Source organism: Pithys albifrons, chromosome 5, assembly GCF_047495875.1.
Source record: "Pithys albifrons albifrons isolate INPA30051 chromosome 5, PitAlb_v1, whole genome shotgun sequence".
In the NCBI taxonomy this organism is placed as follows: Eukaryota; Metazoa; Chordata; class Aves; order Passeriformes; family Thamnophilidae; genus Pithys; species Pithys albifrons.
Window position 1 is genome coordinate 14848021 of NC_092462.1, and position 26448 is coordinate 14874468.

Here is a 26448-nt window from a genome sequence, read left to right on the forward strand (position 1 = left end):
ATATTCCCCCTTAATATCCAATCTAAACCTTTCCTGATTATTTCAGTTCATGGTTGTGTCCAATATGCAAATCAGAGTCCTTCAACATTTGCATGACATATGCTTAAAGGAAGAGGCAAATACAAAAGCTGATGTTCAAAGGCATTTACATACCTATCCCTGCAGATAGGCACCTAGTAGCATGATGGAATACATGGGAGATGCTGAACAAGACAATTTCAGTGGGAGATGGCTGGATGCAACAGGTCTCTTCCCACTAAAACAAAGAAATGTGAGAAATTGAGCCCCTGTACTGCTCAATTTGTTTTTTAATGTGTCCTAAAGCTTGTGTCATGACATGTTATTGTACCAAAATTCACAGTGAGCTAGGGAAATCAACAAAAGCTACAACTTTATCTCAAGAGCTCAGGCTGTAGCGTATAAAGTCTTCCTTTTCTTTGACAGTTCTGCATCCTAACCTGATTCCCTCTGGGACTCTTCCAGTAAATTCAAAAGGATTTCTTTGTATACATGGACCAGTGTCTATGGTATTTAACATTAAATTAAAAATAAAAAAATAAATATGTATGTACACCACACTGTTGATGGAAAGAGTTCAGTTTGGAAATGAGTGACAGGGTATGACATGGTTAATTTTTTCTGAAAAATGTGAAGGGAGTTTCATTAAATAAAAACATTTTGACTGTTCATGAAATAGAAAGGAAAAACATTTCCTTTTCCTTCCAAAGACTGAAAGCAACCATAATTTACAATATATGTCTATATTAAAAAGCTACTTAGAAACAAAGAAAAAACAGTTTTAAGAAGGGCAAGGACCTTGCTTTAAAAACAGAAACAAGAATTTAACAAACTCCTTTAAATGGAATATTGCCACAAATTTCATTGCTTTTCATCACAAAATTAACAAAGCCCGTAGGAAACTACAAGTTCCACTACCTACAGCTTGAGGAACATTTCACTGTTGTGTCTGCTCAATCAATAGCTATTGTTGTTATTTTGGCGGATTTTTTGTGTGTTTTGTGTAATATATATATTTTTAAAGGATCACATAAAACAATTTGTAGTTATACAAATGTGCGAGATGTATAGATTAAAATTAATGAGCGTGTGGGCTTTTTTGTTTGGAATATTAAATTCACAGCTTCAGAGCTTGGTCCACTAGCTGTACAAAGAACTCCTGCAATTTGATCAGGAGTTTGTTTGGATCCATAGCAGGACAGTTTCCATTAGGTGACGTATATATGCCTATCTAACAGAAACTGTCATTATAATCAACAGGAAAAACAAAAATCAACAAACAAAAGGAAGAAACCCAAACTCTGCTATGACATAGCAGTGGCTTCTGACACATTCATGGTGTGGCAGCGTTGGTGGGAACAGCAGAATTCTTATATAAGGGCATGATTCAAATTCCACTGCAATCAATGAGATGTTTTCTCTCATCTTACTTAATATTGAATCATCACAATCATCACTAGGAACTAGTTCAAATTTGGCTAAACACTGGTTGATAACATAGTGTGTTTTCATTTGTTTTTGTTATTTGACATACTAAGATACAGTGGGGGGGAAAAAAACACAATACAAAAAAAAAAGCAAAAAACATTTTACTAGATTTTTACATTTAGTAAATGGTACTTAAATTCCATGGACATGAAAGTAATTTTATACTTTACCTTTGAAATTTTACTTTTTTTAATATTTCATAGAAAAGAAACGCTCTAAGATACCGTTTCAGACCACAGTATTATTACAGAACATAAAGATTATATGCAAGGTCTTAATCCTTATCCCAACAAAGATGGTGGCCAACACCATTTTAACTCCAATGGGAGAGGGGCTCAGCTGAGAATGTGCCATGTTCCTAATTGGAAATCTCCTTTGTGATAAAAGAGTCAATAGTTTGGCATATACTTTGTCATTTGAATTCTATCAACAACTATTCCTAGCCACAAGAGAAATATTTTTAGGCAATATATTTGTATAGTTTCACAAAACTATGTCAAAGAGAGATATGTGGGTGTTTCAGTGTGTGTATGTACGTATGTATGTATGTATGTATGCATATTTATGAATTTGGGATGATTTTCTTAAAATACTAAACTTCACTTACATTATATCTTACATTGCAAAATGTACAGACACCCAGTGTTCTTTTTAACAACATATACAGGTGAATTTATAGAGCCTTGTAAAAGATTTTGTGATCCAAATTAAAAACAATAGAAACATAATCAAAATAATGGAGAGTGATTTATACCTCTGATAGTACATAGCACTCATTCGGGTAATATTGACAGCTGCATCTTTGGCATTGAAAATTCATTACAACTTTTAGACAAAATGTTGTTGCTTACAGCTTTTTTTTTTTTTTAACAAGAAAAACAGGATTGACCAAAATACGAATATTGGGGAAGTACTATTAAAGGTTTATTTTGCTTTTAGCAAGGATAGCTTAGGAACCCTGAATTGTCTTCTCATTTTAGTGTATGGTGTAGACTGTATGAATCCATTTAAAAATCAACTAAGTTGTACCACATTTCCGGAAAATTATATATAATATAATATATATATATTTTATATTTATTTAGAAGCTTTGAAATAGTACAGTAAACACTTTGCAACACGGTGTATAAACTACAGAATGTCTTTGATAATTTTGTGGGTCTTCATTAACAACATTTTTATGACCCACAGGTGAAAAGAACATGATCACAAATCTCTCTTGTAAAGTTGGAATAGTTTGGGGGACACTTGATCACACAAAAATAATATAAAACAGTCAAGTTTAAAACAGTGATATTGCATTTATAATGCACATCTCTTTTATCTGTACGATTGGCTTCTTGTGGTGAATATAAACATCTAAAGAGCTCAGTGACATTTTGGAGAGAGAAAGATATATAGTGCTGTAAACAGGCACACACTGATCAGAGAGGCAAGATCAGTTGCCTCTGAAGTTTCTACAGTTCTACACATTTCAACTCATTTCTCAGGCCTGCTGAGAGCAATTAGGTCCTATTGTTGGCCATGATGTCTCCAACAGCACACAAATCCTTCAGTTACACAGAACTGGATGGCCAAGATAATGAAGTTGAAAGTTGATGCTTTTTGTTGGTCGACTTTTGTGCAAATCATGCTGCTTCAGGTAAGTCCTGTAGAAGTGACTAGCATATCCTTTTCCGTGCTGCGGGAAAGAAAGAAAGACACTTCTGAGAGAAAAAAAATAATAAAAAAATCAGTCTCCAACAGTTCTTATGTTTAGTATGCCTTAGAGGGTATAGAAACAATCAAAACTTGTCGCTTGAAATTCCCATTATAGCAAACAGTTTAATGTTGCTTTTCAGAGAAAAGTCTTTTTGAGGCTTGATAGCCAGAATACCAAATTCCATAGGCTGTTTTATTATTCTTTCTAACATGTCATGGCATGTATTGCAATGTGCCTGTACAGAATCGGTAGAAAGACAAGGCAAATAGTCAGACTTACAGGTTCAATATTACTGTAATTTCACAGCCTAATTTTTTCCCTAGTTCAGCTTGTTACTTGAAGCAAGACCCAGAATTCCCCCAAAGATTCAGAAGCTGGTTTTCCTTCTCTTTCAAAGTGAACCATTATCCTCATCACCAAATGACCCTTTAGTCTAGTTTGACAGATGAAAAAATGTTGCATTAGTGCTACAATTCAAATTTCAGCATTTACTGTCAGGCTGGAAATTAACTTGTGTTACACAGATGAAGAAGGTCAATGCATTAGCAAAGCCATATCCTAATCCACCAGCTGTAGTAGCTCTATTACCTCAAGATACTGGCTATTTTGACTGTAATTGGGAGCAGAGGTAACAAATGATTTGTAGTAGAATACAGGAAGACCCCAGGTTAAATTCTGATCTCAGTCAAACATGAAAACAAGGAATTAACTCACTTGCTTAAGTATTACTATTAGCATCAGCATCTTTATATTTAGTAAAGTTTGTAATAATAAAATCAGATTTTACCTTAGCTCCAAATCAACTAAATCTCTACCTTAAATTAAATCCATTTCTGTGCATGAAGTGTTACAGCTAAAACAAAAAGGAATCCTAACTTCCAAATGACTCTTTGAATCAAGCCATCCATTTATATAGGTTGATGTCTGCATGTCGACACATAAACACATCCAGTCTCCATTCCATTTAACATAAACATATGCATTAGCCATAGTTATTCCCTATACATACTCACTAGTAAAGATATGAAATCTATCTACGGCATCACAGGGAAGTTAGTTACAGGAAAATGTTACCATGGGTGCCGCATGTTCATCTAATCTAGACTATGGCATAGGATGCACACAGGAAAATGTGAAAAACATTTGTGTGTGAGCTCTCTGTTCAACATACAGACAGTTGCCAGATGTGTTATTAGCATTAAAATTAAAGCATCTAATATATGATGTTTTGACTGTTCAAATTCTGTAGCAAATTAGTAGCAAAATTAGAAAGAACTTTTAAAAGTTTCTGCAAGGTATTTTTTAAACACTGTAGTAAAGATTAATGAGATTAGAATCTTCATGATATTTGGATGTAGTATGTGATCAGCTTAATCAAGTTTCTAGACAAAATTTAAAATATATTTTAAATATTACATGAAAAAATTTTTAAAATAATAGTAATAAAAATAGCAGGACTTACACTGGATCTTTAAAAACTTTTTCCTAAAAGTTCAGTAATAATTTAAGTTCTCTTGTAAATATTTAAGTTTAGCTGTCTAGATCAGTGTCTGCCACTGAGAAACTCATGCTGCACTACAGACACAGCTGGACTTTGATGGGAGAAAGATATGCAGAGATGCAGCTGGGGCAATCGCTGCTTTCACGCAGCACTACTGTCCTACTCCTGTCTGACACAGTGCCTCGGTGGTGTTGATGTGGCAAATATAGATATTGAGTTACTGACTGTGTCTGGCCTTTTGCCATGTAAATGGATGCATTTTGAAATTTTTAATCTTCAGTTAATATGCTTATATTACCAGACAATCAGACCCTTTCATAGCAATAACTAAATATTGTGCATTAGGTTGCAGAACACCTGCTACTTTCCCCACCTACAAAAATCCTTGTCCCAAATCCTAAAATATCCTCTGCCAACACATAAAATATACTGGATTTCAAAGACAAATTCTGTCCTCCATGTTTGTTTGGGTTTTTTTCCGGTTCTGCACAGAAGTTTATGTGCAAGCAAATCTCTCCATGCCTATACCAGTTTCCGTCTTTTTACAGATGGGGAATATAAATCAGAGAGGTTAAATGGAAAGGAGGATGGACTTAGCTTAAAACACAGGGAAATGAAACTTCTGGCATCTATTTCTGGCTCTGTGTGTGTGCATGCATGTGTGGTCATAAATAAGCTTTTAATAAGAAACACTAAGCCTCTCTGTGTCACAATTTCTCCATCTGTAAAATGGGAATAATATTGCTTACCTATCTCCTAGAGGTGCAGGAAGGTTTAAATCACTATTCTTTATAATCCACTTTGAGATCCAGAGATGGCAAGTGCTATAGAAATGGAAGTATCAGAGTCAGTGTAAGAGCTGGAACAAGAACACCATAATTTTTGGTGCCTAATATCTCCTCTGAGATCACAGCTCTCTCTTTCATCCCTATTTTATCTCCTGTTCCAAAATCTCAAACTAGTACAAAGGGAAGCTTCAAGTCTGTGTGAGTATGTGTACTAGTCAGAAAGAGGGCTTTATTAATAAGCAGTTTCATAATTCTGCTAATATTTGTACACATATTCTAATACTGTATTACAATTAAAGTACTTAGGGTATGGGATTTGTGCTGTACTATTGATCCTTTCCAAAACACCTTCACAAAGATTTTGAATGTTACAGTAAGAGTGCTTAATGTATCAAGTATATATGGAATAAAATCAAATCAAATCAAATCAAATCAAAATGAAACCCAGAAAAAAACATATTAAGATTCATTTGTTGCTCAGCACACGCTAGTAAGCCTCCTATCCACAGTGAACTAGTAGACTGATAGGAGAAGACATGAAAAAGCATCAGTGGTAGAAGAGAAAAGAAATTTAAAACACTAACATAAGAAGCAGGAAAGAAAATAAAGAATGCAGGTATTATTCCTGGCTTATGGATGAGAAATGAACAGAAAATATTGTAAAGCTCTAGTCTTTTTAATAAATCTTTCCTTCACCCTGTCGTGAATAATCCCATTGCATCCAAACTTGATGTTGGATTACTACTTTATAGCCATTTAGTACAGGCAGGTACATTTCCTCTTTTGGCAAAGCCTAGGAGGGATTGCCTGTACTTGGAACACCTTCAAACTCTCCAAATCAAATTTTGTTCCTGCATAGCAGTGGTAACTAATCCAACTAGGACAGAGAAAGGGCCCATTGCTTCCCTCCACATCTGGCAACACAAGCAGCAAAAGAAAACAGATCCTATACCTCTTATAATTATTGTCATTTTTCCTCTGGACTATATTTAAGAGCTCCATAAACTCCCGCACCATTCTATCTGTTCTTAACAGAATGACTGCTGAGTCCCCCACCAAGTACCAACAGCCTAAAGATCGAAATGAACGTCTAGATAATAAAATCTCCAAATAATATCAAATGCCAGGAATGCAGCTGCTGCTGTTACAGAAAGACTCCTGATCCTCCTTCACTTAGAAGTAAAAAAGCTACGCAACAGGGGAACAGAGGGAAAGCCAGTATGTAAACTGTCATCTTGCTGTTTCAGATCCAAATTCTTTGTGTTCACACAGTATGCAAGCAGTATTTGTCTTCATACAGGCTTTCACATATGGACTTCTATGCAAGCAATCAAGTCATTGTCTTTTCTTGTGGGACCCCTGTAAAAACCATGAGCCCTACCATGCCACCCAAATCAGGTGTTCCCCACAAAACAGCAACTGGTACAAGGAACACAGGAGGCCGTAATCCCCTGTGTTTCATTCAGAAACAGCCCAGCTAGTCTGGCTTCCCTTATAGTGAGCTATAATTTCAAGAGAAGTTAATTACCTCATATGCATTATGACGATGTTGGTTTTAAATGTGCATTATTAATTTTAACTATCTTTTTATTTTGATGGTTTGTTTACAGTCTATATGTTAACTGTAGTAGATGAAATAGGCCCCTTCTGTAAGTCCCATTAGCTTCAATAGAGGCAGAAATGGGTAATTCTAGTGACAACCAACAGACTGCAAATTCAGCATTCCTGCTTTAACTCAGCCTGACTGAACAAAGACCAGGACCTCGGCAGAGCTAGAAGGTATTCTCTACTAAATAACCTGGCTGTTCCAACTAACTTGGAGCTCAAGTTCAGATATCAGCAACTGTATCTTTTTGGAAAGAAATCAACAAGTGAACGGGAAGGCAGAGTAAACTACCATAGCTCCCTCACCCTTCGTAGCGGTGCATCCAGGTAAAGGGTGAGACACACGGCTGGGGCTGGGGCTGGGGGATGTAGGATGGGGATTACTCTGCTGCCACCCATGTTCTGTGGATAAAAAAGTATTCCAGTCATTGCAGGTGTCAATTCAGTATCTTTTGCAATCCATAAAGTCCTTTTTTTTTCATTTTTAAATTGAGCTATTACTTAAAGAAGTTTGTTAAAGCATTGCTAACAATGTTTTATGAAAATTCTATTTATGGCACTATAAAAAGAGATCATCTTATCCAGTCCAATAAACTTTGGTACACAAATATGAAAATAGAATTTTTTTCATATATCTTTTCCTCATGAATTAGTTTAAGGGGAACTTTTTTCTTCTTTTCTTTCAAGGCTTTAGTGAAGAGAATTTGCGCTTCTGATCTGTGTATTCTGTAAAGCACACTGGGATAAAAGAGCTTGCATACCAGATGCCCATGTTACATTTTACACAATTAGTATGGATTTTTAACTCCGTCTTGTATCACCTAGTTGGGAACAAAAAAAAAACAAACAAAAACAACAAAAAAAGGTGGAACATAGTTTGTACTTGAAAAAAAGGTATATAAATAATCAAATAAGATCAGCTCTCCTCTAATGCCAGTGAGTCTGCTGGCTCTGGTGACCCCTGTCTGTGTGCTTTATGTATATGTCTGAAGAGTCCTGAAGGCCACTAAGGTCTTAGCAAGAATGAGAGCACATTCTGCCTGTCCAATTCTGGCATGTGACAGGACAGGGGAGGCACGAGAAGCTCCTGCATGTGAACATGCCAGTTGCCCCAGGGCAGAATTTGTCCCTAATAACAATAGGGAATTCAGTATGGCTGAAACTTTCCTTCTGGGATCTGTGAAATTCACGATATAAACATTGTTTCTAAAATAAACCAAGAGCATTTGGACTGATGGGTACAATTACTCAGATTTCATGTGAAACAAAAACTCAATTGTAAGCATCAGGTCTTCAGGCTGTGAATAAATTAAAGTGGGACAAAATGGAAAATTTTTCAATTGTTGCACTGAAACATTTCTGGAAACAGGCTTGGTTTTAGCTAAATAAATAACCCCCACAGACCATTAAAAGCTTTCCTTCCTTTGAGAGAACTTCTGGAACAAATATGATCATGCAAAAACCCCCCTATTTTTTGTATGTAACCACATATACTGTCCTTTTCTTTTATCTTGCATTAAGTGCATTTCCATGATTATATTAATTGAAATCAGTTCAAGAAATAAGAATACCTAACTATGCTAAAATTTGACAGTGCTGGATGCTTCACTGGCCGAAACCTAAAGAACACAACAAACAACGTTACTAACTCCAGGAAAAGGAGGAAAGAGATTTGTCCTTTGCACTTAAGTGCAAAACTGCCACTTTTTAATTAGAATATCATGTTCTAGACCAACAACTTAAAGATACCACTCTTCTTTGAAAGAAGTTTGTTGACCAAATTGCTTACACATACTGCCTATTAGCTTCATTTCAAGATTGGCAAATATGTATTTAAAGGATATTTTGATGTTTGGAACATGCCTTGGTAACTACTTTCATACAGCAAGTGGGATGCCTGATATAAATGCTGGCACGTCATGATAGTCACTGAAATAATACTTCTGGAGTGCTGAGTGCTCTGAGATTTATATGCTTCCTGGACTTAGGTGATCCTCTGGAAAAGAAAACCTATACATTTTTTCAATTCTTAAGAATAACTATCCAAGTAGCAGTTTGTGTAAGAACTAGATAAAATTTCTCTCTATTGAGGACTATCCTGGGGCATAGGCTTAAGTTTAAGCACTGACCTTAACCAACAGGTGCTTGACATTAGCACATGACTAAGGATTATCGTTTGAATCAAGTCCTGGATTTTGTCATCAATCTTCTGTGGAACATGAGATACTGTTACGTGCATTTGATTTTCTGTTCTAAATGCTGACAATTTTCTTTTCCACTGCCAGCAACAGCCCAGTGGCATAGCAGATGTCAGATTTGATTTATCTCTGGTTGCCATTATTTACTACCGAAACAATGCTTTGTAGTTACTACAATTTTAGCACAGAAAGTGCTAAGCTATATTCTGTAAAGTATTATAAAAATACAAAAGACAGTTTTCCCCCCAAGATGCAGTGGGAATAAAGCATCTTTATCTTTCTGTACTATTATAACCATATTATCTACCTGAAAATACTATACAAAAATATGACATCACCATTTAATTTTGTAAGAGTTCTTATAATTATGTACTGTGTTAAGACCAATGAAATAACTCCTACATTACCCCTGATGTATGTCAAACTTACAGCACAGAGCATATTCCCTAAGAATATTTCAAAATTGTCAATCAACAACTTAATTCTAATTGCATATATGTTCTAGTAGCAAATTCACATTCTTCCAAATTTACTACAAGCTAATAATTTTTGTACTATCATGAGTAATACCAATATTTTGCTTTTTTTTAATACAAAATGCTAATGTGTTTGCATGCAACAATCATTTTTTCTCCTCTATCTTCTTTTCCTCTATGTGTTTCTGGGTTTTTTTTCAAAATTCATCATTTTTAGTGCACTCTTCCAAAATCTACAACATGCGTCTCTTTAAGCTGACAAGCCCCAAAATGAACATGTCAGTTTGAGGCTTAACCAATGCAGAATACACTAAAGGCTGGCTAAAATGTGACTTAAAATTTTGAGTGCCCTAGGGAGAACAGAAGGGATATGAACCATTCCTCCTAAACTGCTCTTCAGAGCCTAAGTTCCCTACAGATTCAAGGAAGAAGCAGACATGTAGATCACCATTTGGTGGCCTTCAGAGGTGCCTAAATTATTCAATCTGGACTTGGTCTGAAATAATCAAATTTACTTGTTCTTACATGAGGTAACATGTATTACAGTATTACATCAGCATCACATTGTGTATTATCATTGCATGATGTTTTTTCCAACACTCCTCTCTCCTAGCAGGCATTAGGTGACATTAGGACTTAACAGGTACATTCCCACTCTATGAAGGTTTTACTTTTTTTTTTTTGCTAAAGGACACTGCTTTTCATGAGCAGCATAGACTCTCATTTCAGAGCCCTTCCCCATTTACCAAGATAACATACTTAAGTGTATCATGTAACTTCTCACAAGCCTTTCTAAATTTCTCTTTTTCAAAAACAGATATTGGATTGGTTTTTATTGGTAAATACAGCTGGCTCATCGCCATTCTTTGTCACTTAAGACTACAAGAATGGAATGATTTATATCCACATTATTAAAATTTCTCAGCCATATTGAGCAATATATGGGGACCCATAGAGTGTAACCATATTCAATTTGCTTTCAGGAATGGTCCCTGGCACCATGTCCCAGACTTCCTAGGGAAGAAAGCTACTGACAGAGGCTAAAGGCAGGCCAGAGTGTAAGAGTACAAACTATAACATTCCAGTGGTGAGAAGGATCCTATTTAATTCAATAGAGCAGTCATAAAGAATATTGGAAGTACAAAGCACACAGTCTTTTATCTCATGCAGGTCAGAAAAAAAGTTATTACTGCATCTCATTTGTAAGGTAGAACCTTGGCAGATCTCAATTCCTATCAATGCCCACAGCTGTGCACAGCTCCATTCAATTGTCATCTAAGCTCCAATTGAGAATACATGGATGTCAAATTAAAGCCCAAATACCCAACTAAAAAAGTCACAAAGTGACAGAATTTTACTCTGACAAAAGATGAATCGACAATATCAGAATCTATAAAATTCCTTATGAATAAAGAACGGTTGCATTCAAGCAGTTTCATAATGGATTCTTTTCCAGGGCTGAATGCAGCCATGATGCTGAAGGTGAAAAGATAAAGTCAGAAGACTCAGCTCACTTGCAAGAACAGGAGTCTGTCATCCCTGTAACTTCTTGGGTGAATCTACTCTCCATCCTTTATTTTTCCTTTCTAATCCACATTACTTCTGATCGCCAGTGAAAATATCATGTAAAATAGCATCATTTACACATATGAAAGGAATCAGTGTATGCAAGAAATGCATATTTACTCTTGCAGCTCATACATGCATGTAACTTTCAGGCAGAATTTAGGGAGAAAGTTTTGAAAATTTGTCTCCCCCTGCCCACTGTATTTTCTTCAACCAATGAAGACTATTATCCTACCAAATCAAATCACCTCAGAAAAGTCTGGATTGTTGGTGAAACCACATAGTATTTAGTTCTTCCAACATTTTACAAGGTATTGAAGTTAAAAATAATGTTCTAATTGTATCTCCTACTTCTTTTACAGGAAGGCACCAATACATAATTTTTCACTCTTCTGACCTCACCATACTGTAATGTTTCTAAAACAAATATATTCACAGCTACATCCCAGCAGCAGTCATTCCACTGCTAGTATGGAACTGTGGATTCTCAGTGGCTAGTGCACAAACAGAGCTGTTTACAGCCTTGCCAGATAAACAGCAACAGAGATCCCCACAGCGTGCTTGTCCAAACACGATAAACAGATGTAGTTTCCTCTCCTCCTGGCTATTTGTTGCATTCTTTAAATGGTTTTCCCCATTTTTCCTATTTTGGTGAAGGGAAAAAATAAGAAAAGGAGGTCCTCAAAAATTAAAGGAGTAAATGGCTGTGGAAATTAGTTATTGTGTACAGCAAAAGAGCAAAAAAAGTGTAATTTCCATGTAATTTCATGAGGAAAAACACTTTGCTGTGCATGGACTCAAGATTAGGCACATATTCAGTTTTCCATATCCTGACTGTCACAATAAGGAGGTTTGTACATTGAAGAACGGCATTTATTCATAATGAATAGAATTTGCCTATCAAAAATAAATAACTTTAGTGCCTTTGGAAATTTTAACTGCACACATCTCATTGCTTTCCAAAGAGACTCATGTCCCTCAGTGGCTAAATTACTTTTGTCATAGGATTTAGATTTATAGGACAAGAGGCATTTTTTAATTTTAAGTCTGCATAACAGAGTAATCTTAAAAATTACTCTAAAGTTTAAAGAAATCTCTCTACTGGTTTTTTCATATCTTCATATTCCACTGGTAGGAATCCAGAAAATGGTAGTTCATCATTTAAAAAAAAAACAAACCACATCTCCACAGATGGTATATTCACAGCAGACATAAGCACTCTCAAAATTGACATAAATGAATAAATATAGCACCAGTCTGAGACAGTTAAGATATACAGGACTTCTATGTGTTCCAGTCAGAACTGGCAAAAACAGACTTTTACAGCTATTAGAGGAAAAGAAATAGTTCAAATTGTATATTTTTAGGACAAATTAAAAATATAATTTTCTTTCAAATAAAAGATTTTTTTTAACTTTTTCACTTATGTTCCTGCACTGTAGATGCAAAGAGCTCTAGAGACACTGAAGATAAAAGATGCTATATAAACCTAAAAAAAGGCACAATTTTTAATCCATATTTTTTACAGTATTGGGTATTGTTAATTCTGTCCAATACCAAAGTTACACAGAGATTGAAGCAAATAGCATTTTAATATAAGACCTTTCACCTGTGCTTTAAAATTAAAAGAAGAATGTTTATTTCTTTTTCTTATATTATTTCCATAAAATTCATTAAAATAGTGTGATTTATAGGTTTTATTGGGCTAAAGCCAAGTTATCTTTTCATATTTATATATTTCTATCTAATTTGGCTATCTGAACTGTCCATTTGCTTTCTATTGCTGCAGTACTGCTCTGTGTGTGTTCTTCCCCTTGAGCAAGAGCTGCAAGAGGAATACATTTGGATGAAGAATGTAAACCAGTCGTGAATGTGAGATAAAAATACCTATCAGAGGTTATGCAATAAACACTGAACAGTGAATCATCAGAAGTGGTTTATTCAAGACCACAGAGTACCTACAATCATGAGGAAAAATACATCACAGTCTTGCTCTCCTGCTATTACATTTTCAGGTTTGGGAGTTTGTTTTCTTTTGTAAGCTTTATTTACCTAATATTTACCTTACAGAGAGGATGTATCTGTAGTGGCAAACTTGAGGTATAAGCAAATAAATATCAGCATTTCAAATGAAGCAAAAATGGGAATGCTCTGTTAGACATTTTAAAAAATGAAAAGTTTTCAGTTAGGTTTCTTAGTACTATTACATGGTGGCTTTTCATCTCAGCCTCCATTTCTGCAGAGCAATTTTGTATCTGCAAAGTCATTTTCATCTGTGCAGAAACGAGAGCTGTATCCTATCCCACAGATAAATTCCTGAATATAAGCACGGAGTTTCACTGTCTGTGGCAGGATATGCAGGATATCCACACAATTTTAATATTCTTTCTAAGCACAAAACTGTACAATTCACAAAGGAACAATTCTTTGACTGTGCACACATCATTTGTTTATTTACGCCAATAAAAACTTTGTTTCGCTACAACTTCTTTTTCTTTAATCTAGCATTGCAATGTTTTTTTTCTTCTTAGACCAAAGAACTGTAATAATGTACATGCAACTTATTGGTGCTAATTTCTTTGCCTTTACTTCCATGCCTTTTTACTTCAAGTCTTTGAAAATCACAAACTGAATTAAAAAATGATTAATGAAAAGATCAGATAGGTCACAAATTTATACCTGCTTTGTATTAGGTATCAAGTAAGCTGATTTTAAAAGCAAAAATGTAGACAGGCTTAATTTTTAAAAATTAATCAAGTGTCCTATTCAAAATAACTGTTACTGATCTTTATGCACAGGAAATAGTATAATGTGATAGACCACTACACAAAGGACTACCCCAGTTATTTTCAGAAATGACATGTAACTAAACAAAAAAAACCAAAGAAAATCCTTCTTCCATCATATCAAATGTACAAAATTGTGATTTCCTTCTCTCTTTTTTTTATTTTTTAAGTTGTTTCAAGACAGTAAAGACTTCTTGCTTAAAACATCTTTTCACATATTTATGTTAAACATCAGCGGAAAATGTCATGTTACATATTTTGGCATACAGAAATAAGTCTTTATGATCCTTACTAGATCAAAATACACAATAAATATTTACATGCACTTTTTTTATTCCTTTGAAAAATAATCAAAGCATTGTGAGGCACTTCTTGTCCTGGTATAAAGACATGAACATTTTACTCTTCTAGGTCATTTATTCTAACCTAATTCAGGGAGATGTATAATGATCTAAGTTATAAACTGTGCTCTGTGATACCTCTGTGGTAGAGTAACTGAAATAAATTGATGGTCCAATTCCTAAACATTCAACTGTGCAAAGACTTTTGAAAGCTTTTTAATTTCATTTTTAAACCAACTTGACTTGGATAGGTGAAGTTCAGCAGATGACAAGTGTTTTGTGGAAGGAAAACATTAGGTTACATCTGTACTTTCACAGAAACACAAGGACCTGTGCACAGACCCAGCTGCATTCAGACCTCCAAGGTACCTCTGCTGCAGAGTCAATGGCGATCCAGGATAACAAGCAGAGGCATGGAATGAGGCCAAGCTCACCTTTAAGTTCTTTGGAGAATACTAACAAGTCTCATCCAAATCATTTGACTCTGCATCTATCAAAGGGAGTGCTGATGTTTAGTAACCAGGCCACGCAAATCATAATGTCCAAATAAAGCGATTTTTTTCCCCTCTTCCAATTCACTTTGCTGAGGTGTCAACTCTTCGGGGAAGGGACCAGCTTTTTTATTCTCTATGTCCTACCTAACATGGTAAAACCCTGGTTCACACTTAAAATATGTTGATGGCGTTGGCAATAATTACCACGATAATGATACAGTTCCATCAGTGAGAATTAAGATGCTTGAGTGTATGTAGAATATATTGCAGAGCTAATTAGGGGGCTACTTAATAACACAGTATGTCTCTTTGTATAAACACTCAATTCCATGCCATAAAGGCATGGAAACAAAGTAATGTTTTAGAGCAAAATAAGCATTTCTACATAGCAAGTTAAGGTATTATGGGAATTTTTGACAAGTGTTAATATACTAAAAAATTCCTAACCTCTGAACAGGAAAGCAAATTATTCTATCACTAGTGTCAGTATGTACTTGAGGAAAGCTCTAAAGTAGTCTAAAAGAATTGTCCATCTAGAATAAATCACAGTTACATTAAAAAAAATTAAAGCTACTTCCTAGAAATTATAAACCAAAATACTCCTGAGCTGGATGCAATGTTGCTGTTTCCACTATTATGATCTCAGGACATGGTTCAAAGTATTAGAAATAGAGCAGAAAAGATTGATCAGGTATTCATTGTGAAGACAGTCTCTGTTAGGTATCCTACATAATCTGGTACAACACAGTTTGAATCTTGGATTAGGGGTTTTGGTGACTATAGTAATATTAATTATAAAAATAATGTCTAGTATAATCACCACTGAATCAAAATTAGATAGAAATGGTTAGAATCTATTTTTAAAATACAGGAATTGTTTAAAGCTACATTTCTTTTTCCTCATCAGTGTAATTTTACTTATTTTCTCCAGTCAAATTCAGAATCTCTTTCATTTTTTATGAACGTTCAAGTCATTATGAAAATTTCTTAACTGTCTACAGAAAAGAAATGTTCAAACCACATGGATGAATAAGAAGTAGGGTTGGTTACACAGTAAGAAGAATACGCAAGTTGGAAGAATCTTGCAGTCATTATATGAGAAAACTGTTTTTAAAATCCCTACAATTTACAGATCCCATCACAGTTTTATAACTTGTGCTCATAGTAATTACCTAAAACATATATAAAAATACATTCTTCAAAATATATTATTTGAGTACAAGAAGATCTACTTCCATTGTACTCTGCTCAGAATAATAGATAAAATTTGTTTATTTATGTGGAAATTTGTGTTTGAATAAGTCCATACTTAGACCAGCACGGCAAAAATTTGATAATGGACCACTAATAAACCCTTTCAGGTATGAGGATTTATATATTTTTCTACGTTATAATTTGTAATATAGCTGCTGCTGTTTTCACTTATCCAAGCAATGAGCTAAACCTCCAACAACAAAGAACCAAATACTCAAATGCCCACTATTAAGCCTTCAGTTTCAATCATGCCATGTAAGTTGAACAGATTGCTGTATTTGTGTGAAATGGGTATTATTTTATCAAATATGTATGATCTGATCAGATCATATCCTAGCTGTCCTTCAGTTGCTTTGGTGCCTTGCTTCTCTCTTGTTATTGAGAACAGCAAATAAAAGTGCCGAGCTCACCTTCTCTGTTTTCACGCAGCCTCCTTTACCTCATGTCCCTATAACAAGTTGTCTAAATTAATTCGTACTAAGCTTTCGGTATGAATTTGCATAGAAATATTTTCAGTATTGCTGCTGTTATTTCATGTGTTTCTATGGAAGGAACAGACTGTCTAAAGCAACATGGTGACATTTCTGTGTAAGGGTTCTGTATACTTTTTTAGTGTATTTCCAATTCAATTCCTTTTTACAACCTCGCATTTTATTTCCTTCTTGTTCTCTTTGTACACTGGGGGGAACTTCTCAGGGAATTATTCAATGGTCTTTTCTCTCAAGATGAGTTCAAATTTCTTATGATAATATAAACCTTCATATATCTTTTTTAAGTTTCAGCACTGAACGTACCCATTGGAACACAGTGCAGGAATCACCAAGCAGACACACTCATATGGCACCCTGAAAGCTCCACTTAGAGCTACCAGTTACGGTTTGCAGCTATTCACTGACAGCACAGCTCTAGCAAGTGAGTTGGCTCAACTATTCCACTGTGCTGATACAGCTCTGCAGCTTCCCATTCCAGAGCAAAGTAGCTCAGAAGCAGACGGGCTTTTCTGGACCACACTTCACTGCACAACATGGGTACATGTAGTCTATTACAGATTCAATGGACCTAAACCACTTCATGTCATCTGCAAACACCACCCCCTTTTTCTCACTGCTGTTTCTAGATAATTAATTTTTTTAAACTCCATGGATCTCTGCATAAACACTTGGGCAACTCTGCTTCTGCTGAAATGTTCCATTTATCCTTATGATGTTTTCCTCTTAGGCACAGAGAGTCTGGTAATGCTTTGTCCTGTGATAACACGATTACTTTAGTAGATTCTTCTACTATAGATAAGCTATGCTAAAGGTTTTGGGGTTTTTTTGGGGGGGAGGGGGGGTTGACAATTCAAATATATTTTATTGATTAATTCTCATTCACTCTATCAAAATTCTAACAGATTGATGGTCTTTCTGTATGACTTTCCTGGACAGATGCCAGCTACTTTGTTCCTAAAACCCCTAAATTACAAATTTAGGTAGTATGCTGAGGCTTCACACAGGTCTCTAATTTACAAGGTTTTCTAGTACGTTTTTTAATGATAAACATGACTTCTGACATTCTTCAGTTACTAGCTTTTGTTAGAAACTGAAAATTAAAGAAACACATAATCTACTGATGTCTTTCTATTTGTTTTAGCCAATTTTTCAATAACATCCTCTTTCACGACTCAGTCTAGCACATTTATATGAAACGGTTACCTGGGTTGGGTGCCCTCCTAGATGCAACTGTCTTTTTCTGTCCCTCCTCAGGTAAATACAAATGAGAAGACAGTTTAGAATCTCTGCCACATCCTTGTCATCACTACTGCAGCTCAAGAGACCCACCAATTCTCTCCTTGCCTACTACACCTGATGTCTTAAAAGTTGTCTATCTTTGCACACCTTTGGCTATTTGTTTTAAGAAGGCACTCATGTCCCCTAATTACTACCCTAACATTTACTTGCTAGGGTTTATGCTCTTTTCTGATAATTTTGTTTTAGAATGGTTCTTTTTTTAGGAGACCTTTTTGGTTCAAACTGTTTTTTGCATTCTGCAATGTACTTTTCTTCTTTGAGACTCATTTTTCATGTGGACATTTTCATACATGCTACAACTTTCTATACAGTATTTTTGCTGAATATAAAGGTTCTGTTTCAGACATTTTAGTCACTTCTTTTAAAAAATCATTCTCCTGACAAACTGTTTGTGATACGGTCTTCAACGCTAAACTTAATTTTTATTTTTATATGCAATTTTTAATTGCAATTACCCAGCGGCTCAACTAAAGTTCTTTCCTGAATCAACTTCCTCTTATACAATTCACTTGCCTTACTCATAGAATAAATTACTAATAATAAATTATTTACTCATTGCTAAAACTACTGCACTCACTTCATTTTTGCTGCTCCTGTTCTTTGCTACACAATTATAATTTAAAAGAAAGAAAATACTAAATACAGGAAAATAAACTAGAGAAGTATTGCTCTTGTTTTGTAGAAGTTTTAAATTTAAGCATCAGGGGGAAAAGCAAAACTAAATCTGGATTCTCACATGGGGATTATGTAATAACACTCATTTATATTGGTTACTTCTGACATTTTACTTGCAATGCTTTTATGTCCATGTACCAAAAAAAAAAAATGTAGACCGATGTTTCTATGTAAAGACATTGTTCAACAAAACACACTACTGTAAAAAATTAAATCCCTAAACTATCAATAAAATAAATACGTCACTGTCATTTGAAATAAAACTCCCAAGCCTACAACAAACCAGAAGAGAATTACCATTGTGGTGTCACTAGATAACAATCATCATTGTGATGTTCATATTGTACCAGAACTTGGTTGTCATTAGACCATCTACTGATATGCCAACTTGTTAAATTAAATTTTTAACTGAGTTGCAGTGATGAAACTAGTACTGTTAAATTACGACTTAGTGCTAAAGAATGTTCTGTAGAAGTGAATGATGGAAGACCAGTTCAGGAAAGATGGACTCATGAGTTGTTACGTCATACTGAAATTTCACATTGGTCTTCAAAGTACGACTGGATGATTAACACCTGACATTTTTAGCCTACACAAAATAAGTTGATTGTCTCAGGACAGGTTTTGCAGGAAAGGCTTTCACATATCAGAGCTGGTGGTCGAATTTAGAAGTTTTCGGTAAAGCAAATCAAAAGACTGAAATGGTAAAACCCACTGCTGCAGTATTGAAATATCAGAACAGCTAATTAAGAAGGGAGCTGCCTGGGCTGAGGATGATCTGTAGCAAAGATTTTCACAACATCAAGACTGCCAAGGCAGCATCTCTCAAAACAACTAAGAAAAATAAACAAATTCATGCCATTCAGAAGCATTGGTTTTTTAACCCCCAAACTGCTGTCCTAAAAGACCTTTGTTGCTTTAAAAAGGGTCTGTAATGCAATCTTAATGTCTTTGGCTTATTTGGATAAACATCACAAACTCCTGAAATCAAGGAGATTACAGTCTCTAATAAAATAGAGAAGGCAGCTAAATGGAATGAAAAGACATATTAGATCAAAGTGTTCCTCAAGGGCTCTACAACTGGCTCAGACTCCAAAAGGAATTAGGAAGGTCTTTTTGAGATCTATCACACTCTTTCATGCCACCTAACTATAGTCAAAAAGTGACTAAAGAAAGAGGCAAGATTCTGGAATGAGACAGAAGGCACGGAGGAACACTGACACAAGTCAATACTATGTAGGCAGAAAGATGATCTGACTTAAGGCAAAAGGTTTTGTCTTCTTCCTTCCAGATCCTTACACTACGTAAATAGCTACTTCAAAATAATACACATACTGTTTAATCACAAGATACTTCTCAATCATAAAAAGAAGCTCCCAGAACAGTTCTCTCAATTTAATTCTAGTCTCAGAAAGTGTTAGCCTGGCAATGCCAATGTTTAAACCATCTATCCAAGAAAACTTTGAAAATAATCCAGCATCAGAAAACAAAATTAAGCAACTCCCCTACTAATATCAGCTGATACTTTTGTTGCTGACAATCATGTCATACTAAAAACAATCAAAGTTTTGTCTTTTTTAAAAAAGCATTTTGAACAATGCCTTCTTCAGTGGTGCCTGAATCCAAGAGAAGCCATTTTACCCTGCTGCTCCTAAAATTGTGCCTGTATTATTCCTATCATGAATAGTAGAAAGAGCTAGTCTTTATTCCCACAAAGGGAACACTTTCATACAGCTTTTTAAATAGTACTTACTCAAATATGGTGGTTTGTAAGGCGCTCGTGTATTAGACAGCAGTCCATCCAACTCCTTCCTCTCCAGACTGTTGTGAAGGGCCTTCTCTTTGCCAAAAGTGGAGAAGGACCTTTCTGCCCCAGGCTGGGCTTCTGGTGTTTCAAACACTTCAGTGTCTGGAACAGAGTCCATGCCAGGTACATGTAGATTGCTGCGGTAATCTGCAGCTTGGCGTCCATCAGATGGAACAAAGGAAGGCATCCAGCACCGATCTGAGTGGCCCAGTGCTTTACATTCCTCTGTGCAATTGGAGAAGAGATCCATGCCTGCAAGCATGAAAGAAAAGACAAGTAAAGATATAAGCCTCAGCATCATGAACAGCTGCTGACAGACACAAATGATTATGCCCAGGAAAGAGAAGTCCAAAGAGAAATGCTGTAAGAACTTCTTCAAGTAGTTTCATCTCCTCAAAAACAGAAACAAAAAAAAATCTGATTGTCCAGCCTTCAGAAGTCAAAGACATCTATTAAAAAGTGTAACTAAATGCCAAAAATGTCACACACACAGAAAAATACCACAAGAATAATAATATTGGTGATTCTATCTCACAAAATTCCTTGCAGATCTCACCATTTCCATGTAACTCTATCTCTTACCAAAGACATAACGTGTCTAGATTTAGGAATCACAGATTTCATTTATGAAAATGAAGTATCAGTGAGTCCTATACAGGAACTATCTGTGCGTAAGTTAGTATACAGATAGAGCCCATTGATACTAAAAGCAGATGTTACAAAGCAAGAATCCAGCTTTCAGATGATCAGGATAGCTTCTTTAATCAATTGTTAAATCACTCTTTCAGAAATAGTTTTCATTGCTATTGCAGCAGTCCCTACTATCATCAAGTAATCCAAGGAATGGGACAGAATCCAATACTAAAATACTGCAATTAGTGGTACAGAGGTACCCGTAGTCTGATGTGATGAGGCTGTGGATTCTATCAAACCAATTGTCAGTGTTTCGCCTCTATAAGCAAACACTTGTCCGTGCCAATACGGAACTGTTCACTTACAAATCCTTTAAGGCTATTAAGATTTGAAAATCCATCCCAGTCAAAAGCAGGACAAACCAATTTGGAGATGCTGGTATTTATTTTACTCTATGCCTATGATTTCATACACCTTTCCCCTCAAAACAAGTATAATCCCACAAGTGAGTGACTCATAGTCAGGAAATACTCCTTTGGAAGGCCGATCTGAAGAGTCAGTAGCAGCATAGCTTGTCATTTGCTTCATAGTAGCTGTTACAGTGCTGTTTTGGATTTAACATGAGAATAATGTTGATAACACAGTGAGAATAATGTTGATAACTGGGAAGGAGCATGGTCAAGACAACTGGACTTGAGCTGCCCAAAGGGCTATTCCATATCACAGAGCATGACGCCCAGTATATAAACTAGGAGAGTTCTCTGGGAGGGGCTGATCACTGCTCAGGGCTGAGCATCGGTCAGCAAGTGGTGAGCAATTGTAAGGTTCATCACTTCTCTGTCTTCGTTTTCATTCCTCTCTTTCTCCTTTTTGTTACTATTATTATTATTATTATCTATTTTATTTAAATTATTAAACTATTCTTATCTCAGCCCACAAGTTTTATTTTTTCAATTCTCATCTCCATTATACTGAGCAAGCAGCTGTATGGTGCTTAGCTGTTGTTTGGGTTAAGCCAATCCAATGTTCAACATCTCACGGAAAAGCAGAACAGTAAAGAAACATCCTTTTCTTGTATTTATGAACAGAACTGAGTCTCTTAGGTGCACGTCAAAACCGAACTAAATCTGTTGTAAACATTTCATTTACAGGCAATGCATTAGAATTACAAAAAATGACACTACTTGCAACAGAAATCAAAAAAAATTTGAACAGCTGTAATAACATTCATGTAATGTAGCTCATTCACCAGCCAATATTGTAAAGAACTGGATTTGCTTGATCTCCAGTATTAGGATTAGTATTAAGAATTCTACCACTGTTTTGAACTATGATTTGACTTAAATTAGTAGTATTTATTTAATACCTCACACCAGAAAAAAACAACCTCTTCAGCAAGGAAGAATTGCTATGAGCTATCAACAAGTGCTCAAGTACTAGAGGCAAACATTTAGACAGGAAAAAAAAATGAGGAAATAAAAAATAAAAGATTTTTATCTCAGATTAATCTCATTTTATAATGACTTTTTAATTTAAAATTAAGCAATATATAATGCCAGGTCCAGTTTCGATTAGAAACTTGCATTGATAACTGGCATGCAGAAGTCTGAAAACAAATTACTGATCAGTGAACTGTTGAAGAATGCATATGTGAACTACAGATGTGATTAAGGAATAAAATGAAGACGATCAGGCAAGGAGAAAAATAGTATAAATATAAATTCTGTAGTGGCAGTAGCAATCAAAGACTGAAAAGAAATATTTAGATGCAGGCTTCTCAGAAAGAAATTAGTATCTAACAATGTCTATAAAACTCTGTGTGTGTATCTTATGTATTGAAACGTCTGAAGAAAAATACCTCTCATGCAAGGAAAGACACGTTTTATGAATCTTTTTGTGATTCAAAAATTTAAGCGACAATAAACACAAAATGGTTATTTCAATTTGCAGACTTCCTAGCAAAGTTACAAGTAAACAACAAATAGCCCTGCATTTAATAGGAAAATTATTAGTTACATTTTGCTAACAGTGTATCAGTGATCATATTCATTCAATCTTTCCTGAAAGACAGCAGGAGAAATAAAAACTTAAGAATAAATATTAAATTATATTGTTTAGTCAATGGTGAAAGAGAGACTACAATAACATTTTTTAAAATATATATATTCAAATACAGACTCTTCTCTTCATGGAATTTTATTTCCCCTGAAAAATTACCCTCCATTTTACTATTCTCACATCAACTGCTAAACTGCAAAATGTCTCTATCCAAATATTATATTTTTGTTCCCTTTGAATACTGCTGGTCTACTGCACTGCACTGAATAGTATTATATAACAGCTTATTATAAAAGAGATGTTATAGCCACTATAAATCAGGATTTTAAATAAACAAGTAATGAACATAGGAGATATAAAATGCAAGCTTGAATTGCAAACTTTTTACCCTTTGAAGATGAGAACTTGCAAAAAGAAAAAAATTTAGACACATCTGAATTTTAATATACAGTGCTGGAACACACAGCTGGACTGTAAATACTTGTTTAGGATGGGAACAAAATGTTCAGAGAGCAAGGGTTAGGAATTGCCCCAGCTTGAACCAGTCACAACATCCCCTAAGAGTTTAATGGCTGCAAAACCAAGCCCTTGGGTTTAGTATTTTGACAGAAAAGAAATTCAAATTAGCAACCTAGTTTCGAAATCCCTGGGCACCCATGTATATTTACAGTCTGGTATGAATGCTGGCTATTCCTCCTCCACCTTTTTCCTGTAGGTCATAGTATAGAATTCTCTGTTTCTATCTGAAACACATTTAACGCAGGGGTGGGGGCAAATAAAGGCTATTTGCTATTTTTCAAGAAGGAAGGACATATCGTGGTAAATGAAGTCACACAGCAAAGAACTCCTTCATACTCAAAGAGTCATGTTCTTGATTTATAACAAAAAGGAATGTTCAGCAGTATAACACTTCAATCTCATCTCCCTCACAAAGCTAGTTATATATATGTAATCCTTCTGAACTAAACTATCCATCATAATTGCAAACCCACATTAAAGAAAAGTGCTTTGTATTTTTCCCCTTAGTTATCCTACTGGACCTTGCATACAGAGAAACTGAGATTTTAAAGGTGACTCTGAATTATGAATTTCAAATGCCCTTTGTGGATACAAACAGATAGCATAGTACACTGATTCCAAATGCAGCATACATATAAAAACTCATGGCAAAGGCCACTAGTTCATTCCTATTCATTCAAGTCTTATTACCAGATGGGCCAGTGGGCAATAGGAGCTCTCACACAACCTTAACTTTGCAGAGTTTGAAGGAAAACAAACCACTGGCCTTCCTTCAAAAGCTGTCAAAAACTAGGAAAGGAGTTAAATATTGATATCTGTATCTGAATTACCTGAAGTCAAATGGTTTGAATCATATACTTGGTAGCACGCATTTTGGAAGCAAATTCCAAATTTGCTTCCTTTTCATATTTCAAAAGGAGAAAACTCAAAATTTCTATGTGCATGAGTTTTAACTGGTTTCAAAGACAGTTTTGGTCAAAGCAAAAATCAGGCCTAAATGCAATTTTGAATAATGTCTCCTTCCTTTATTTAATTAAGGGAGAAAAACCATACATCAAGCTTTTAGAGCAAGGAGTCAACGTGTTCATATGCATTACTGAGTAAATGATATAATAAAGAAATACAAATTAAATGTTGACAAAATAGTTTTGCAATACCATTATTGAAGGGGATTTCTTTCTCCAACATGTGTAATTTTTTTCAGAACTTTGCTTTTTACTTGCAATTAAATGGCACTTCCTGTTCCTTCTGTGCTAGTCATATGTGAGGTAGGTGTGATGCAGGGAATCAGGCCTCCTTTTCAAGCTCCACTACCAGACCAACTATCCATTTGGTTTGACTATCACTGAGGAAGTTACTCATTTCCCTATCATTCATGTTTTGTGTTGGTAAATAAGGACAAAGATATTAACCTCCTTAGTGGAAGACTTTATCTACTGCAGAACTAGACTCTATGATAGTTATTATTATTCTTTCTTGCTAAATAATTGGTGTGCTGCCTTGGATAAAACTGACTTCATCTGCATGAGAACATGAATAAAGATTCAAATATCTTCAATATTCAGCTTCAAAGCCCTATCTGGACCACTGAGATGAGAACATTATTAAGCATGCAGAATAAGGAAGAGAAAAAAACCAAACAGCCCTCAGCTTGAGTCAAAGCACTTTTCTAAGCCATCATGTTCACTCCCACTTTATCCCAGATAGACTCTTTGCCCCCATGATCTTCAAAACAGTATTTAGCTGTCACTCTCCATAGACTCAGAAGGAATACTTGTTTTCTCTGTCCCTTTATCACTAAAATTTTTCCTCTGATTTCTCAAATTCTTCTCCTTATAGACACTGGAATGTCATGGTTCTTCTGCAGTAACAGATACAAAACTTGGCTTTTACCTAATCCACACTGAAAAGGTGTGAGCTAAAGTTTCACCCCGTGCCTTTGTCTTAGACCCCTATCAATTACTGTCACAAAGGCCGCTAGTGGAAGCCTAATCTTAGGGCTTATCTGGTCACCAATGCAAACCGTCCAGCACTGTACAAAGAAGAGGATAAAAGAAACCTGATGCATTTTATAGTATGTACATGGCAGCACATCTACTTGGCTACGCATCTTGGACACTCCTTGAAGTGCATCTGAAACATCATGCCAATTCAGTGCAAAAAAGAATAATATTGTGGAGAGCTCTGCTTGAGAAAGCTGAGTAGCTAATGAGCAACCATATGAAATAAGTTGATGACATGAGTCCAAATTTTTGCAGGACAGGTGTCTAATCATACAATTTAAATGTACACACATGCAGAGTATTAATTGGCACCCAAGCCGGCAATTTCACAAGCGAGGCCAAGAATTCAATCAACCATGGGAAATAAACTAACCTCATGCTTAGAAATTACTCCTACAGAACATGACTGAAATACAGTGTGTTAATAATAGATAGTAGTGTTGTATTAGTTGTGTTTGTTCTACAAGTAACAAGTTTTGTCTCAGCAGTTTTCAAAGAAGAGCACAAGTCTTTAGAACAGGCACTTGGGGTTTGAGAAACCTCTTCTCTTTGTCAAAAACTTCTTGTACTTCCACACTTTTGGAAACTCACTTTCCAAAAAGCTCGGATTCCTATCCCAGTCAATGAAATAACTACTCAATCCACAAAAATTAGGCTGTTGAGCCTCCCACTACTTGTCATTCCCTGCTAAAAGCAGATGGCAGTATTTTAGTATTTTGACAATGTTAAGGTAGGTAAGAATGTGA

General features: G+C 35.4%; 1 protein-coding gene across 4 annotated transcripts in view; it reads right to left on the minus strand.

The window, feature by feature from the left end:
• Positions 1-1591: 1591 nt before the first annotated feature.
• Positions 1592-26448, minus strand: part of LOC139672161 (protocadherin-10) — a 33750-nt gene continuing 8893 nt past the window's right edge. Inside the window, exons 4-7 of one of the 4 annotated variants that reach the window (XM_071555739.1) lie at positions 20436-20741; positions 7409-7504; positions 5459-5533; positions 1592-3187 (exon numbers count right to left, since the gene is read on the minus strand). In XM_071555739.1, coding sequence (XP_071411840.1) covers positions 5499-5533; positions 7409-7504; positions 20436-20741 — 437 coding nt within the window. In that variant the 3' untranslated portion in view covers positions 1592-3187; positions 5459-5498. The remainder of the gene's footprint in view (positions 3188-5458; positions 5534-7408; positions 7505-20435; positions 20742-26448) is intronic. The other 3 variants (XM_071555742.1, XM_071555741.1, XM_071555743.1) reach the window with 3 other exon arrangements.